Source organism: Cebus imitator, unplaced genomic scaffold (assembly GCF_001604975.1).
Source record: "Cebus imitator isolate Cc_AM_T3 unplaced genomic scaffold, Cebus_imitator-1.0 Scaffold339, whole genome shotgun sequence".
NCBI classification, from domain to species: domain Eukaryota; kingdom Metazoa; phylum Chordata; class Mammalia; order Primates; family Cebidae; genus Cebus; species Cebus imitator.
The window spans coordinates 1,390,212-1,407,251 of record NW_016107654.1 but is presented as its reverse complement, the minus strand read 5'-3'; the positions used below and the strand labels follow the sequence as shown (position 1 = coordinate 1,407,251).

Genomic DNA, 17,040 nt, shown 5'->3' with positions numbered 1-17,040 from the left:
GACGGGGTTTCACCATGTTGACCAGGATGGTCTCGATCTCTTGACCTCGTGATCCACCCGCCTCGGCCTCCCAAAGTGCTGGGATTACAGGCGTGAGCCACCGCGCCCGGCCTTGGAATTCTTTGCACTGTGTTTAGTTTCTCTTAATCAAGATTACTAGATGATAGAATTCAAGAACTTGTTACATGCCATCATTTCGCGTATCGATAGTCATTTAAAAGTAAAGGCTGTCATGCAAAAAAAAAACCCAAAAAACTGCAATTCGAGGCTCCGCTGCTCAGCTGCTGGTTGGTTATAGAAACACTTTGCTAAATAATAATTTTATTCATCCCACTCCGTGGTCGCTGATGAGATTTAATCCCTGATTCGAGTCCTTAAGCAAAATAACACTGACAACCATGAGGCCGCTGCGACTGTGGGAACGAGGCTGGTGGCGGAGGCCCCAGCGAGGAGCTCGCGCTCTCAGCCACGTGGGGACCGGTCCCCGCCTTCGCCCCGCCCAGTGGTCCCTGGAGGTCACGGAGATCCGGCTCCTAGAGGCGTGGCCAGGCCCCGCCCATCTCCCCTAAGCTCTCGCAGGCTCGACCCAGGCTCCGCCCCCAAGCCAAGGCCCTGCCCACTCCGCCTGCACCTGCGGAGGCCCCGCCTCCTAGGCCCCGACCCCTCAGCCTGCGGAGGCCCGCTCCGCAGGCCCCGCCCCCTCCGTCTGTTCCTGCGCGGGCCCGTCCCCTAGGCCCCGCCCCCTCCGTCTGTTCCTGCGCGGGCCCGTCCCCTAGGCCCCGCCCCGTTCCTCCACCTGCGCCTGCGCCGGCCGTCCCCTAGGCCCCGCCCCCAGGCCCCGCCCCGTTCCTCCGCCTGCGCCTGCGCCGGCCAGCGCCCCGGGCCGGGCCAACCATGGTGAACCTGGGCCTGTCCCGGGTGGATGACGCCGTGGCCGCCAAGCACCCGGTGAGAAGGCCGGCCTGGGACGCGGGCAGGCCTCAGACCTCAGAAGCTGGCCTGAGCGAGGCGGGGGGCTGGGGCTGGGACGGGGGGCTGGGGAGGGGGGGCCCTCGTCAGGGAAGAGTGGCGAAGGCTGGGGGAACCCACTGCTATGGGGCTCAGGGCGTCCAGGTGAGCACAGGGGAGGCGGGACGTGTCCAAGCGCCCAGGGTCTCCTCCACAGCCAGGGTGTGCCCCGAGGAGGGAGAGGAGAGGCGGTGAAGGAAGAGGGCAGGGAACCGAGGCTTCACCCCCGCTCTGCCACCCCAGGGACTCCGGGAGTATGCCACGTGCCAGTCGCAAGCCTTCATGCAGGGCGTTTTCGCCTTCATCGCAGGTAGGCTGCACCAGGTGTCCTGCGGCGCGGAGAGAACGCACCCTCCTGCCCCGCCCTGGCTCCCAGCAGGGGGCGCCAAGTCAGCTGCGCGCAGGTGCTGGGGGCCTGGCAAGGTGGGCCCCGGCCAGCCCCGGGTGCGGGCTGACTGATGGGGACCTCGGCTCCTTGCAGGCACCGGCGCGGCCTTCGGCTTGCAGATGCTCATTCAGAGGAAGTTTCCATACCCTTTGCAGTGGAGCCTACTAGTGGCCGTGGGTGGGTAAGCCGGGGCCCCGGCCTGGGCTCTTTGTGGGGTGGGCTTCTGCTAGGGTTGGGGGCTGTGGTTCTGCATCTGTGACTCTGACATGGAGCCCCAAGTCTTGGTGGGAGCCCCACCTGAGCCCACCCACCACATCTGCCAGGAACTAACTCCCTCTGCCTGAGAAGCAGAGAGACCCCAGCCCCCTCTTCCACTCACTGCTCCACAGGCGCCGGCTCCGTGGCCAGCTACGGAGTGACGAGGGTGGAGACAGAGAAATGCAGCAACCTCTGGCTCTTCCTGGAGACCGGGCAGCTCCCCAAAGACATGAGCACAGGTGAGAAGAGCCTGGGGGTTAGCGGGAAGTGGATGCCACGGCTCCAGTGCCCAGGGTTTTAGGCAGCCAGGCCTGGGTGCCCCCCTTCCCCCACCCCCGGCCATGATAGGCTAGACAAGGTCTCTCCCTCTGGCCCAGCCTCCTCAGCATGTGACTCCCAGATGGGCTGGAGCTGGGGGTGCGCCCAGTAGACAGATCGTGGAGAGCTCCCTTTGCTGGAGGAAGAGCCAAGAGGGGCTGGGGTGCCCCTGAAATGGAGAGGAAGGGTGCAGAGTGAGGGGCATGGCAAGGCCACAGCCAGCCACGTGGGTATGCAGGAGGCGTGAGGCTGGACTGGGAGGCTGTGCACTGGGCCCAGGCCTGGCCCCCACTGCCTGCTGTCCTTGTGGGACCCAGTTTTTACCATGATAAAATGGGTGCAAGGACGCCAAGCCAGGACAGTGTGGGTCAAGCTTGGTTCTCTTTGGCTCTCACAGATCGGCGAACCTAGGAGAGCTCCAGCCGGGGCTCAGAGGTCGGGAGCAGGAGGAGTCCTGGAACAAGCCTTCATGCCCCCCAGCCCCAGGCTGACCCTCCCCACACCCTAGGGTGCCCCAACCATGTTCTCTGTCCACGTGCATGGCCAGGCCTGACAGCCCCTGCAGACAGCTTCTGCCCCCACCTGGGACGCGCCCAGTAGGCTGGAGCAGAAGGGGCCCTCCCTGGGTGGTGGTTCTCCTCCAGGTTGTCCAGATGCACGGTCCGCATTGCCAGCAGAGAGCGTGTGTCTGGGAGCCCCCGCCTAGGGCTGGTGCACGCTGTCATTCCCTTTCTGGCCCCTTTACCTCCGACAAGTCCAAGGTGACAGCTGGTGCTAGGGCGTGTGGTTAATAAACGGCTTACCCTCCTCTCCACCTGAGTTTCCACCGGGGCAGGTGAAAAACAAATCAGAAGGGTAGGATGGTGACCGGTCGCATGACACCTTTATTACCCTGCGTTTGATACATGAGGTTCACGTATAAGTTACATACTGAGGATGTACAGGGAAGTTCCCAACACCGAACCCCAGAATTAGACGTTCGCGCCAGCCCCGAGGCCACATGAGATCACCACAGCCTCTCTGTATGGGGGTCTGCCCCTGTAGCACTTGGTGTGTAGGGGGCAAAGCTAAAGGGGTGAGGCAGGCCAGAGCTTGGCTGCTGGGAGAGGAGGGATATGGGCTACGCCCACCTGCCTATCATCCCACACTTGTCTATCAGCTGAAGTGACTCCCCAGAGGCAGAGCTAGGCTGTTGGAGCAGTGTCAGTGCACAAGGAAAGCTTCTGAGTGGACAAGTCTACCCACAGCTCCAGCCCCAACAGAAGGAAGAGGTGGACACCAAACAACCTCAGCCAGCCCGTCGTGGTCACAGCTGGCTCCCCGCAGCACCGAGGCCCACAGCCCCACCCCTGCTGCTCCAGCCCCAGCTCAGCCCCCACCTCACTTTGCCAGTCACTGGAAAGAACTGAGTACCTACTGCGTCTTCAAAGTGTCAGGAAGCTGAAGATGACTGGCTTCAGCAAGATGGAACTGTATTTTTCTGGTTTTTGTGTTTTGTTTTGTTTTGTTTTTTTGAGACCGAGTCTTGTTCTGTCACTCAGGCTGGGGGGCAGGGACATGATCTCAGCTCACTGCAGCTTCCGTCTTGCCATTCAAGCGATTCTCCAGCCTCGGCCTCCCGAGTAGCTGGGATTACAGGTGCACACCACCATGCCTGGCTGATTTTTGTATTTTTAGTAGAGATAGGGTTTCACCATGTTGGCCAGCTTGAACTCCTAACCTCAGGTGATCCGCCCACCTCAGCCTCCTAAGCTGCTCGGATTATAGGCCTGAGTCACTGTGCCCGGCCAAGCTTCATTTATCGTGTAAAAGTCCAAGTGGGTTCTCCGGGGTTGACGGAGTCAGGGACTGGGCTCCTTTCTACTCCTGCTGCAGTGGCCTCTGTCCCCAAATCTGCCTCATGGCCCCCGGTGGCTGCACCAGCTTTGGCCATTGTGTCTTTTTTTTTTTTTTTTTTTTGAGACGGAGTTTCGCTCTTGTTACCCAGGCTGGAGTGCAATGGCGCGATCTCGGCTCACCGCAACCTCCGCCTCCTGGGTTCAGGCAATTATCCTGCCTCAGCCTCCTGAGTAGCTGGTATTACAGGCACACGCCACCATGCCCAGCTAATTTTTTGTAGTTTTTAGTAGAGACGGGGTTTCACCGTTTTGACCATGATGGTCTCGATCTCTTGACCTCGTGATCCACCCGCCTCGGCCTCCCACAGGGCCATTGTGTCTTTATGTCATCTGAGGGAGGAAAGGGCAGCTTGCCGCCACTGCTGCTCTCGCTCTGTTGGCCTGAACGAAGTCGTTGGGAGCATCCATTGCCGGGAAGCTCAGGAAGGCAGACTTGCTCTGGGCAGCCATGTGCCCACTCACATTCAGGTGTTTCATATCTGAGGAAGAAGGCCAGCAGGTAGTCTCTGCCTCAGCTGGATTCCAAGCTTGGACCTCCAAAACAAGGGGAGGTGAGCAGACCACACCTTTAGCAGGTCATCCGAGCACCCTGAGGGTAAGGCCTGGCTTGCTGAACCTGGAGTTTTCCTGGGCTGGCTTTCCAAACAGTGACCAGGAAAGGAAGGGAACTGTGTGAGAGCTCGCAGAGGAAGACGCTGTGACAGCACGGGCAAAGGCCACTGTCAGGCAGGCTTGGGTCCCCTCAAATTCCTGTATGAGGCCCTGACCCCCAGGACCTCAGCGTGTCGCTGTATTTGGAGATGGGGCTTTACAGGGGCCATTACGGTAAAATGAGGTCATTGGGGTGGGCCCTAATCCAATGGACTCGTGTCCTCATAAGACGAAATTAGGACACAGACACACAGAGGAACGACCACGTGAGGACACAGGGAGAAGACGGCGTCTGCAGGCCACGGAGAGGGGCCTCAGGGGACACCAGGCCTGCTCACCCGGGCTGTCTGCTTGCAGCCTCCAGGCGGCTGTTCATACCCCACACTCCATGGCACCTTGTTTTTGTTTTTTTGAGACAGAGTCTTACTCTGTCGCCCCGGCTGGAGTGCAGTGGCACGATCTCAGCTTGTGGGGTCAAGCCCTACAGGGTCGTGGGGTGTCCCCATCGCTGTGCTTAGGTGCAGGATCCAAGAAATAAAGACACAGAAGGACAAAGTGCAGCTGTGCTCGGGGGCCTCGCCACCTACAAGGGGAGACAGGCGAGGCCCCAAACTTCCAGGAGCACCTATTTATTGGGTACAGGTTAGCGGGCAGGGTAGTGAGTGGGGTCATCTTAAGGACAGTGATAGGGTCAAGGCAATCATGTGAGCAATAAACAAGAGGTCCACCCCCATTAGGTCACCTAGGCTAGGAAATGGGCAGTGCGCAGCAAGGGGTCCACCCCCATTGGGTCTCCGAGGCAAGGAGGTGGGCTGTGCGCAGTGAAGGGGGTGCAGTGTGGAACACTTCTTATCTAGGGGCAGGCTGCTTCTAAGGAATTCTATCGGAGGATGCTTTTGAATCAGCACAGTAAAGAGTTGTCAGGGTCTCCAGCCACCTGCTGGCGGCTTCCAATGATTCTATACGAGGATGCCTTGAATCAGTACGTAGCAGCAGGGCTGACAAGGTATACAACCGCCTAGGCTCGATTACACTGGAGGGGTTTTAAGCCCTCTGATGCCCGCAGGCTTGCCGGCCTGAGGCCAGCCTTCCACAAGAACCGGACGCAAGGTACTGCAACTCCTTTTCAGGAGGAGTGACTTGCTCCAAGCCTGTCATACAGCGGGTATCTTTATGATACCGAACGCTGCCGCCTGGGCCAGCCTGCTATGTAGCGCATGCCCTTTCAGGCAGAGGCACTGCCGCCTGGGCCACAGATTCTTGTCCTGGTATAACTGTTTTTCCCTTAATTCATGCTCTGTACCGTGTCTGCTCTAGACATTCCTCCGACTATAAACTAACATATAACTGAGTAGTAAGGTATTCCTCAGGCACTAATTGTTCTGACTATAGATTAACATATGATTATATATAAAGGATTATATATATACAAGGAAATAACTGAGTAGTAACACTATAAACTAGGATACTCTTCAGGCACTAATTGTTCCGGGGGTCTGCTTAGCTCTCCTTCCTCGGTGCCCAGAAGGGGGTTTACCCACCTGGCTCACTCAACCTCTACCTCCTGGGTTCAAGCAGTTCTCCCTCTGCTTCCCAAGTAGCTGGGACTACAGGCACCCACCACCACACCAGGCTATTTTCCTATTTTTAGTAGAAACAGGATTTCTCCATATTGACCAGACTGGTCTCAAACTCCTGACCTCTGGTGATCCACCCACCTCAGCCTCCCAAAGTGCAAGGGTTACAGGCGTGAGCCACTGTGCCCAGCTACTGCACCTTGTTATGGCCACCTGAGCCTACTAAGGCAAGGCGGGGAAAAGGTACCCCATCATCTCGTGCATACCCCACAGAGTTCCAGGCTGCTTGGTGCTCCAGGCACATCTCTCAAAGGGAAGGGCGGAGGGGGTGCAAAGATGGGAACTAATCCCTTCTGACACATGAACCCAAGACCCAGTAATTCCCAAAGGAAAGTGGGGGCAAAGCAGGGTGGGCTCCAGGCAGCATGGCCAAGGTCAGGGACAGAAGTCAGAAGAGATAAGGCTGGGGTGTCCCAAGAGCCGGGTCACCCGGGGCATGGGGTCTGGACTTGGGGCTACAGGTAGGGGTGCAGATGGAGGTCCCGTAAGGCAGGAACAGAATAAACTTTAGGAGGCTCACCCAGCTGCTTTGTGGAGGACGGACTGGGGCATGGGAGGGAACCTGGTGCAGGTGCGGGGTGCTGGTGCTGCCGACCCATCACAAACCTCCCCCTCAAAGAAAGCGACACATGCGCCCAGCAGAGCTAAGTCTCGGGCAGCTGCCAGGAGACTCGTTTCAATTAGGACACAGGTCCAGAAGCCGCCCCAAGGTGGCTGGGGGCAGAGTGGGGCAGGGAGGCCCTGCAATTCCGGCGTTGCCCAGGCGGTGAGAACCCTGGCTCTCCTCATAATGCACTGAGGTTCTGGGGACGGTCTGAGTGGCAGCTCTGAGCAAGGCGAGCCCAGGGAGGCTTTGAGGTACACAGGGTCACTGGGGGCAGCCATGAGGAGGCACAGCGAGACAGAAGTGGAGGAGCAGACCCAGGAGCTGAAGACTATCACTCGGCTCCAGGGTGAGCCTGCCTGGCGTGCCCGCCTGGGGCTCGGGGTTTGAGGGTGCACAACTTTCATGGGTTTGTTTTGTTTTGAGATGGAGTCTCACTCTGTCACAGGTTGGAGTGCAGTGACACAATCTCGGCTCGCTGCAACCTTCATGTCCCAGGTTCAAGCGATTCTCCTGCCTCAGCCTCCCTAGTAGCTGGGACATCAGGTGTGCACCACCACATCCCGCTAATTTTTGTATTTTTATTATTATTTTTAGATGGAGTCTCGCTCTGTCACCCAGGTGGAGTGTAGTGGTGTAATCTCAGCTCACTGCAACCTCCACCTCCCGGGTTCAAATGATTCTCCTCTCAGCCTCCCAAGTAGCTGGGACTACAGGCATGTGCCACCATGCCCAGCTAGTTTTGTATTTTTAGTAAAGACAAGGTTTCAGGCTGTTGGCCAGGCTGGTCTCAAACTCCTGACCTCAGGTGATCCGCCCATCTTGGCTTCCCAAAATGTTGGCATTACAGGCGTGAGCCCTGTACCTGTCCGCTGAGAGCCCTTCAGACAGCCGCTGCTGGGCAGTGGAGTGGTGTCCCCCAGGACAGGGCGGGAGGAGGGATCTCGGCCATGGAGGTGGCATCCCCCCAGACCCAGAGCCTCCTAATTCAAGCCTCCCCTGGAGGATTCCAGGTCAGGCCCTTGGCCCAATCCTGGCCACTCTGACCCCTCCACCTGCCCACAGAGCAGTGTCGGGCCCTCCAGATCCAGGGGCTGAAAGAGAGTATGAACCAGAACAAGGCCACGCTGGCACTCCTGCACAGCAAGATCCGCCGGGGGGCCCAGGACTGGGCTTTGGCCAAGAAGGTGCACAAACCCCGCTCCTCTCGGCGGCCTGGGGAGCAGAGGACACACAGGGAGAGGGCGGGCACCTCTTCTCCACCCCCACCCCGACCTTCCTGGAGCCAGGGGGCATGTGAGGAGGGGCTCTGCTAGAACCTGTGTCCAGCGCTCCAGTCACCCCAGCATCTGGTGGGCAGGTTCACCCCAGAGGGCTTGGCATCTGTGACCCCACATCCTGCAGCAGGGCCTCTCTGGCTCTCCAGCCAGCTAGGGGAAACCTGGGCCCTCCTCTGCATGCCCACCTTCCCCCAACCCCGTCGCATCCGAGCTTGGGTGGCCAGGATGGGGTCCCGCGGCGCTCTGCTCCTCATGGGAGCAGGAGATCTCACTGCTGAGCTCGCACGGGATACAAGAGGCCCTGGGGGGAATGCCTGGAGGGCCCGCCTCAGCTCAGCCGCCACTGCTCTGCAGTATGACCAGTGGACCATCTCCAAGGCCTGCGGGAAAAACGCGCCCTTGCGGCTGGCGCACTGCCGCAGCACCATGGAGGTAACCAGGCACGTGGGGCCTCGAGACCCAACCCTGCCCTCCCTGCCAGCGCACCCCCCCACTAGATGTTGCGGGGCGGATGAGGGACGGAGCAGGTGCCCAGCCCCAGGGTCCCTGTGGGGTTGCCACGAGCCTCCACCCGCCTACTGCTGGCGGGCTCCGTGGCGGCCCCCTGCGCACCTACGCGCGGTTGGTGCCCTTCCCGACCCAGGTGGCGCAAGAGAAGCTGCGCAAGTACGTTTTCGACCGTGTGAACGCGCACAACCTGCTGATCCACCTGGTGCGGCGGCGCGGGGAGAAGTTGGAGAGCATGCATCTGGAGCTGGCCAGCCTGCGGAGCCAGCCGGACGCCAGCAAGGAGGAGCGGCGGCTGCTGCAGGTGGGAGGACCGGGCGGGGNGGGGTCCACCCCCATTGGGTCTCCGAGGCAAGGAGGTGGGCTGTGCGCAGTGAAGGGGGTGCAGTGTGGAACACTTCTTATCTAGGGGCAGGCTGCTTCTAAGGAATTCTATCGGAGGATGCTTTTGAATCAGCACAGTAAAGAGTTGTCAGGGTCTCCAGCCACCTGCTGGCGGCTTCCAATGATTCTATACGAGGATGCCTTGAATCAGTACGTAGCAGCAGGGCTGACAAGGTATACAACCGCCTAGGCTCGATTACACTGGAGGGGTTTTAAGCCCTCTGATGCCCGCAGGCTTGCCGGCCTGAGGCCAGCCTTCCACAAGAACCGGACGCAAGGTACTGCAACTCCTTTTCAGGAGGAGTGACTTGCTCCAAGCCTGTCATACAGCGGGTATCTTTATGATACCGAACGCTGCCGCCTGGGCCAGCCTGCTATGTAGCGCATGCCCTTTCAGGCAGAGGCACTGCCGCCTGGGCCACAGATTCTTGTCCTGGTATAACTGTTTTTCCCTTAATTCATGCTCTGTACCGTGTCTGCTCTAGACATTCCTCCGACTATAAACTAACATATAACTGAGTAGTAAGGTATTCCTCAGGCACTAATTGTTCTGACTATAGATTAACATATGATTATATATAAAGGATTATATATATACAAGGAAATAACTGAGTAGTAACACTATAAACTAGGATACTCTTCAGGCACTAATTGTTCCGGGGGTCTGCTTAGCTCTCCTTCCTCGGTGCCCAGAAGGGGGTTTACCCACCTGGCTCACTCAACCTCTACCTCCTGGGTTCAAGCAGTTCTCCCTCTGCTTCCCAAGTAGCTGGGACTACAGGCACCCACCACCACACCAGGCTATTTTCCTATTTTTAGTAGAAACAGGATTTCTCCATATTGACCAGACTGGTCTCAAACTCCTGACCTCTGGTGATCCACCCACCTCAGCCTCCCAAAGTGCAAGGGTTACAGGCGTGAGCCACTGTGCCCAGCTACTGCACCTTGTTATGGCCACCTGAGCCTACTAAGGCAAGGCGGGGAAAAGGTACCCCATCATCTCGTGCATACCCCACAGAGTTCCAGGCTGCTTGGTGCTCCAGGCACATCTCTCAAAGGGAAGGGCGGAGGGGGTGCAAAGATGGGAACTAATCCCTTCTGACACATGAACCCAAGACCCAGTAATTCCCAAAGGAAAGTGGGGGCAAAGCAGGGTGGGCTCCAGGCAGCATGGCCAAGGTCAGGGACAGAAGTCAGAAGAGATAAGGCTGGGGTGTCCCAAGAGCCGGGTCACCCGGGGCATGGGGTCTGGACTTGGGGCTACAGGTAGGGGTGCAGATGGAGGTCCCGTAAGGCAGGAACAGAATAAACTTTAGGAGGCTCACCCAGCTGCTTTGTGGAGGACGGACTGGGGCATGGGAGGGAACCTGGTGCAGGTGCGGGGTGCTGGTGCTGCCGACCCATCACAAACCTCCCCCTCAAAGAAAGCGACACATGCGCCCAGCAGAGCTAAGTCTCGGGCAGCTGCCAGGAGACTCGTTTCAATTAGGACACAGGTCCAGAAGCCGCCCCAAGGTGGCTGGGGGCAGAGTGGGGCAGGGAGGCCCTGCAATTCCGGCGTTGCCCAGGCGGTGAGAACCCTGGCTCTCCTCATAATGCACTGAGGTTCTGGGGACGGTCTGAGTGGCAGCTCTGAGCAAGGCGAGCCCAGGGAGGCTTTGAGGTACACAGGGTCACTGGGGGCAGCCATGAGGAGGCACAGCGAGACAGAAGTGGAGGAGCAGACCCAGGAGCTGAAGACTATCACTCGGCTCCAGGGTGAGCCTGCCTGGCGTGCCCGCCTGGGGCTCGGGGTTTGAGGGTGCACAACTTTCATGGGTTTGTTTTGTTTTGAGATGGAGTCTCACTCTGTCACAGGTTGGAGTGCAGTGACACAATCTCGGCTCGCTGCAACCTTCATGTCCCAGGTTCAAGCGATTCTCCTGCCTCAGCCTCCCTAGTAGCTGGGACATCAGGTGTGCACCACCACATCCCGCTAATTTTTGTATTTTTATTATTATTTTTAGATGGAGTCTCGCTCTGTCACCCAGGTGGAGTGTAGTGGTGTAATCTCAGCTCACTGCAACCTCCACCTCCCGGGTTCAAATGATTCTCCTCTCAGCCTCCCAAGTAGCTGGGACTACAGGCATGTGCCACCATGCCCAGCTAGTTTTGTATTTTTAGTAAAGACAAGGTTTCAGGCTGTTGGCCAGGCTGGTCTCAAACTCCTGACCTCAGGTGATCCGCCCATCTTGGCTTCCCAAAATGTTGGCATTACAGGCGTGAGCCCTGTACCTGTCCGCTGAGAGCCCTTCAGACAGCCGCTGCTGGGCAGTGGAGTGGTGTCCCCCAGGACAGGGCGGGAGGAGGGATCTCGGCCATGGAGGTGGCATCCCCCCAGACCCAGAGCCTCCTAATTCAAGCCTCCCCTGGAGGATTCCAGGTCAGGCCCTTGGCCCAATCCTGGCCACTCTGACCCCTCCACCTGCCCACAGAGCAGTGTCGGGCCCTCCAGATCCAGGGGCTGAAAGAGAGTATGAACCAGAACAAGGCCACGCTGGCACTCCTGCACAGCAAGATCCGCCGGGGGGCCCAGGACTGGGCTTTGGCCAAGAAGGTGCACAAACCCCGCTCCTCTCGGCGGCCTGGGGAGCAGAGGACACACAGGGAGAGGGCGGGCACCTCTTCTCCACCCCCACCCCGACCTTCCTGGAGCCAGGGGGCATGTGAGGAGGGGCTCTGCTAGAACCTGTGTCCAGCGCTCCAGTCACCCCAGCATCTGGTGGGCAGGTTCACCCCAGAGGGCTTGGCATCTGTGACCCCACATCCTGCAGCAGGGCCTCTCTGGCTCTCCAGCCAGCTAGGGGAAACCTGGGCCCTCCTCTGCATGCCCACCTTCCCCCAACCCCGTCGCATCCGAGCTTGGGTGGCCAGGATGGGGTCCCGCGGCGCTCTGCTCCTCATGGGAGCAGGAGATCTCACTGCTGAGCTCGCACGGGATACAAGAGGCCCTGGGGGGAATGCCTGGAGGGCCCGCCTCAGCTCAGCCGCCACTGCTCTGCAGTATGACCAGTGGACCATCTCCAAGGCCTGCGGGAAAAACGCGCCCTTGCGGCTGGCGCACTGCCGCAGCACCATGGAGGTAACCAGGCACGTGGGGCCTCGAGACCCAACCCTGCCCTCCCTGCCAGCGCACCCCCCCACTAGATGTTGCGGGGCGGATGAGGGACGGAGCAGGTGCCCAGCCCCAGGGTCCCTGTGGGGTTGCCACGAGCCTCCACCCGCCTACTGCTGGCGGGCTCCGTGGCGGCCCCCTGCGCACCTACGCGCGGTTGGTGCCCTTCCCGACCCAGGTGGCGCAAGAGAAGCTGCGCAAGTACGTTTTCGACCGTGTGAACGCGCACAACCTGCTGATCCACCTGGTGCGGCGGCGCGGGGAGAGGGGGGGGGGCATGCAGCGGGAGCTGGCGGGCGGGGGGGGGGGGGGGGCAAGGGGGAGCGGCGGGGGGGGGGGGGGGGGGGGCCGGGCGGGGCCCCCGGGGCAGGGCTGGGGGGGGGAGAGGGGCGGGGCCCCCGGGGCAGGGCTGGGGGGGAGAGGGGCGGGGCCCCCGGGGCAGGGCTCGCGGGAGGGGCGGGCTGGGAGAGCACGACCCCCTCCGAAGAAAGCCCAGGCCCGACGCCCTCTGGGCGGCTGGTCCCCAAGCGCCCTCAGCGCGCCCTCGGTTCGCCCCAGATCATCCGCCAGCTGGAGAACAACATCGAGAAGACAACGATCAAGATCACCACCAGCCAGAACATCCACCTGCTGTACTTGGACCTGCTGGATTACCTGAAGAAAGTGAGCTCAGCGGCCCGGGAGGGGCGGGTCCGGGGCTGGGAGCTGGGAGGGCCGGAAGCGTCCTGGGTTCTGCTTGAGCACCGGCTATGTAGGACGTTGAAGCATGTGATAAATGTTTTTTAAAACTTCATTTTTGGGCTGGGCGCGGTGGCTCACGCTTGTAATCCCAGCGCTTTGGGAGGCCAAGGCAGGTGGATCACGAGGTCAGGAGTCCACCTGGCCCAGATGGTGTAATCTCGTCACTAGTAAAAATACAAAAATTAGCCGGGTGTGGTGGTGTGTGCCTTTAGTCCCAGCTGCTCAGGAGGCTGAGGCAGAGAATTGCTTGAACCTGGGAGGTGGAGGTTGCAGTGGGCGGAGATCGTGCCATTGCACTCCAGCCTGGGTGACAGAGCGAGACTCCATCTCAAAACAACCCAAAAACTTCATTTTTGGCTATTTCAAAAAAGCACATCTTGAGGGTGTATCAGAATTCTTTGGACTTTCTTGCACATAGTAAATGATTTAGTGTATTTTGCCCATCATCTTCTGATTGCCTGGGCCTCTGACAGTCAGAGACAGGTCCTGCACCCTCAGGAAGTCCTCGAACTTTTGAGGGTTGCCCGTGCCTGTAAGCAGGGCTTGCTGCCATCCCAGCCGGCCCACCCGGCCCACCCGCCCGGTTCACTGTAGACGAGGCCAGCGGTTCAATTGTGAGGCAGGCCCCCTTCACGGAGGCTGAGCACTGCCCCTCAGCCGTCCACAAAGCAGGAGCTGCTCCAGGTGCACTATAGGTGTGGAGAGAGAGTGCTTTAGGTGTGCTAAGAGAGCACATGGGAACGTGAGCATGTCTGTGAGCGTATGTGAGAGCACGTATGTGAGCACGTGTGCGCATAAGCGCATCTGTGAGCACGTGAGCATGCGTATGTGAGCACGAGTGCGTGTGAGCACGTGTTTGTGAGAGCACGTGTGAGCATGTATGTGAGCGTGTGAGGGCATGTGTGTGAGAGCCCATGTGTGGATGGAGCACAGAGTCAGCTGGAAAGTGGGGCAGAGGAAACTCCCAGACACCCTCACACTAAGACTGGGCGAAGGGGCGCTCTGGAGATCCATGCTTCAGGAAGGTGACAGCATGGAAGTGCAGTTTAGGGGGAGGGTGGGAGGTGGGGGTGGCATCGCAGCTGTTTTCTGCAGCTGTCCCAGCCCGGGTGGCTCCCAGCTCCGTCCTCCTGCTTGTCCCTCTTACTTTGGCCCCTGGTCCTGTTGGCTCACCTGGAAACCCTGCCCCTCTTTCCTTCCGGGGCCCACCCCTCCCCACACCCCTGTCCACGCCCCTCCTTCTGCTGGTGCTTTCTGTACCCCGGCATCACCTTCCTCTGTTTAGAACATACACACTTAAAAAACAGTAATTCCCGGCCCGGGCATGGGGACTCATGCCTGTAACCCCAGCACTTTGGGAGGCCAAGGTGGGTGATCACTTGAGGTCGGGAGTTTGAGACCAGCCTAACCAACATGGTGAAACCCCATCTCTACTAAAAATACAACTGAGCTGGGCGTGGTGGTGTGTGCCTGCAATCCCAGCTATTCTGGAGGCTGAGCCATGAGAATCCCTTGAATCCAGGAGGCAGAGGTTGCAGCAAGCCGAGATCTTGCCATTCCACTCCATCCTGGGTGATAGAGTAAGAATCAGTCTCAGAAAAAAAACAAAAAAACCCAGTAATTCCCACAGTCATCCATATTTTTAAAAATAGTTTTAGGCCAGGTGTGGTGGCTCACGCCTGTAATCCCACACTTTGGGGGGTCAAGGTGGGTGGATCACCTGAGGTCAGGAATTGGACCCCAGCATGGCCAATGTAATAAAATCCTATCTCTACTAAAAATACAAAAGTTAGCCAGGCATGGTGGTGTGTGCCTGTAATCCCAGCTACTCAGGAGGCTGAGGCAGGGGAATTGCTTTAACCGGGAAACAGAGGTTGCAGCAGCAAACTGAGATTGCGCCACTGCNAAAAAAAAAAAAAAAATTATTAAAATATTTTTATTCACTGTATCAGATGAACAAAAGAATTGTGTGATAAATATTTGAAGAAACTTGATGAGTACCTATGCAACAATCTTGCATGTTCTTCACATGTACCCCAAAACTTAAAAAACAATAAAAAAAGAAACTAAAAACAAAACCAAAACAAAAAAAAAAAAAAAAAAGATTCTGTATTTATTGCTATGAAAAACAAAATACTAACAGCAAAGCTATCCTGAACATGACGAACCTGGTTCTGGGCTACATACTTTCTATTTTATACTCTCAATTCATCCTGACAGCAACCTTCTGAAGAGCCATTATCACCCTCTTACAGAAGGGGACACTCAGAGAGGTTAAATGACATTAATGTCACACAGCCAAGATAGCTGGTCAGCAGCAGCCTTGGCCTTGAATCCCGACTCACTGACCCCAAGCCCATGTCCTGACCCCTCTGCTTCACTTCAGAGCAAAGCTGCTCCCAAATGTCCCGGGCTTCAGAATCAGCTTTCTCCATGGCATATCATTTAGGCCCAGCCTCTTTCTGTGTCTCTAGGTTGTTGGGCCCCGGGTGGTGGGAGTCCACCAGGCCAGCACCGTCCACTCCCCATGAAACACTTCCTTTCATCCGTTTTATGCCTGGCAGGGGTGCTGGGGCCACAGAGCAGAAACGATCACTCTCCTCAGGGGTCTGAGTCTGGGGGTGACAGCCCCACTCTGTAGGGGCCACAAGAGAGCCTCACTCAACACAGGTGCTGGCTGGATACCCCACCGAGCTGGACAAGCTGCAGAACCTGGCGGTCACCTACTGCTCGGAGCTGTCGGATATGAAAAACATGTCCCAAGACGCCATGATGATCACAGATGAGGTTAAGGTGGGCTGGGGGCCCTCTAGGGCTGGCTCTCTCAGATCTTCCTGGCCAGGGTCCCTCAGGAGACCCCCACGCCCACAATGCCTACAATCCCTGGCAGGATCCAGTGGCCAGCCCTGCCAGCCTGCGCTGCTCGCCCGCTGGACAGAGCAGGTCCCGTCAGGCCAAGGAGCCATGAAGTAGAGGAGGCAGAGAATCGGCCAGGGCAGAGCAGGGGTCTCCGCTCACCCAGTCTGTATCCCCCAAGGCCCCTGCCAGGCTCTGGGGATACAGCAGGCACCAGGACAGGCAGGCCCGGCCCTCCTGAAGTGGGTGGCACTCATCCAAGTCCGTGAAGAAATGTCACACAGCCCCAGGGCCAGCCTGGCAGAGAGAGGTGGGCGGCAGATGGCTTTCCAGGGAGGCAGTGCTTGAGCTGGGCTCAGGGAGCAGACCTGCAAAGGTGCAGGTGCTGGAGGAGGAGGTGAAGTCCCGGCAGCGGAGTCTGCTGGGCCGGGAGCTACGCACTGACCTGAAGCCCTGGGAGGAGGTGGAGGGAAGATGTGACCAGGTCTGTGCTTCAGAAAGGGTGCAATCAGACTGCAGGCACTGGAAGGTGCCAGGGCAGAGGCACTGATCACCTGGGCAGGCCGGGGCAAGGGTTGGCCGGGAGCAACGGAACCGAGACGTTCTCAAGAGGCAACCTCACTAAGCTCTGGCAGCGGGAGTGGCAAGGGTGAGGGCAGGCTCTGGGTGCGTGAGCAGGGGTGGGCAGAGGATGGTTTTAGCTACCCAAGGGCATGCTGGAAGAGGCCAGGTTTTGGGGAGGATGACTCTGTTTTCAGGCAGGCTCAATCTACTTTTGTGAGTTTTCCACAGACCTGGCTAGGAGGCAGCTGGGGGCCAGGGGCTGAAGGGCAGTGGAACATCTGGGCTGGCACATGCTCCAAGAGGCATGGGCAAGCAGGGCCCTAAGCGGAGGCAGCCATGGGCAGGGGCACGGGTGGTTTAGGAAGACAGTGCGGCTGGTGGCGGGGATGCATTTTCCAAGTCTAGTAAGGTGAGGATGGCCAACCGGCTGCTGGCTTCAGTGCCATGAGGGCCCTTGTTGAGACAGTCACTGACCCCTGCCCACCCCATGTCCCCAGAGGAACATGAGACAAAAGCAGGTGTCCTTCATCGAGGAGCGCAGGGCCAGGGAGAACTGGCTCAACCAGCAGAGGAAGCTGATCGACAAGATCCACACGAAGGAGACCAGTGAGAAGTACCGGCGGGTGAGCCCCAGGCCCGGGCCCCACAGCAGCGGGGTGGACAGGCTGAAGCCCGAGGTTCCCACGACAGCTGGGTGGACAGGCTGAGGGCCGGGGTTCCCACGACAGCTGGGTGGACAGGCTGAGGGCCGAGGTTCCCACGACAGCTGGGTGGACAGGCTGAGGGCCGGGG

General features: G+C 58.7%; 2 protein-coding genes across 2 annotated transcripts in view; both read left to right on the top strand.

Annotated features, from left to right (window-relative positions):
* The first annotated feature begins 844 nt into the window (after positions 1 to 844).
* On the top strand, positions 845 to 2,786 carry TMEM141 (transmembrane protein 141). The gene is made up of 5 exons (XM_017505582.2): positions 845 to 948; positions 1,252 to 1,318; positions 1,490 to 1,573; positions 1,786 to 1,893; positions 2,370 to 2,786. Exons 1-5 carry the CDS (start codon positions 895 to 897, stop codon positions 2,381 to 2,383), a joined length of 327 nt encoding a protein of 108 aa, XP_017361071.1. The 5' UTR covers positions 845 to 894; the 3' UTR covers positions 2,384 to 2,786.
* A 4,211-nt stretch (positions 2,787 to 6,997) lies between these two features.
* CCDC183 (coiled-coil domain containing 183) overlaps positions 6,998 to 17,040 on the top strand; it is a 13,751-nt gene continuing 3,708 nt past the window's right edge. Inside the window, exons 1-7 of the mRNA XM_037730318.1 lie at positions 6,998 to 7,111; positions 7,828 to 7,949; positions 8,397 to 8,474; positions 8,686 to 8,853; positions 12,646 to 12,750; positions 15,499 to 15,621; positions 16,746 to 16,925. Of these exons, the coding sequence (XP_037586246.1) occupies positions 7,042 to 7,111; positions 7,828 to 7,949; positions 8,397 to 8,474; positions 8,686 to 8,853; positions 12,646 to 12,750; positions 15,499 to 15,621; positions 16,746 to 16,925 (846 nt within the window). The 5' untranslated portion in view covers positions 6,998 to 7,041. The remainder of the gene's footprint in view (positions 7,112 to 7,827; positions 7,950 to 8,396; positions 8,475 to 8,685; positions 8,854 to 12,645; positions 12,751 to 15,498; positions 15,622 to 16,745; positions 16,926 to 17,040) is intronic.

What these genes read in the sequence shown, in the direction of transcription:
- TMEM141 (XM_017505582.2), top strand. Translation starts at nt 895, where the DNA reads ATGGTGAACCTGGGCCTGTCCCGGGTGGATGACGCCGTGGCCGCCAAG. An exon ending in CCGTGGCCGCCAAGCACCCG is followed by an intron (nt 949 to 1,251) that starts GTGAGAAGGCCG and finishes CTGCCACCCCAG; the next exon opens with GGACTCCGGGAGTATGCCAC. An exon ending in GAGCCTACTAGTGGCCGTGG is followed by an intron (nt 1,574 to 1,785) that starts GTGGGTAAGCCG and finishes ACTGCTCCACAG; the next exon opens with GCGCCGGCTCCGTGGCCAGC.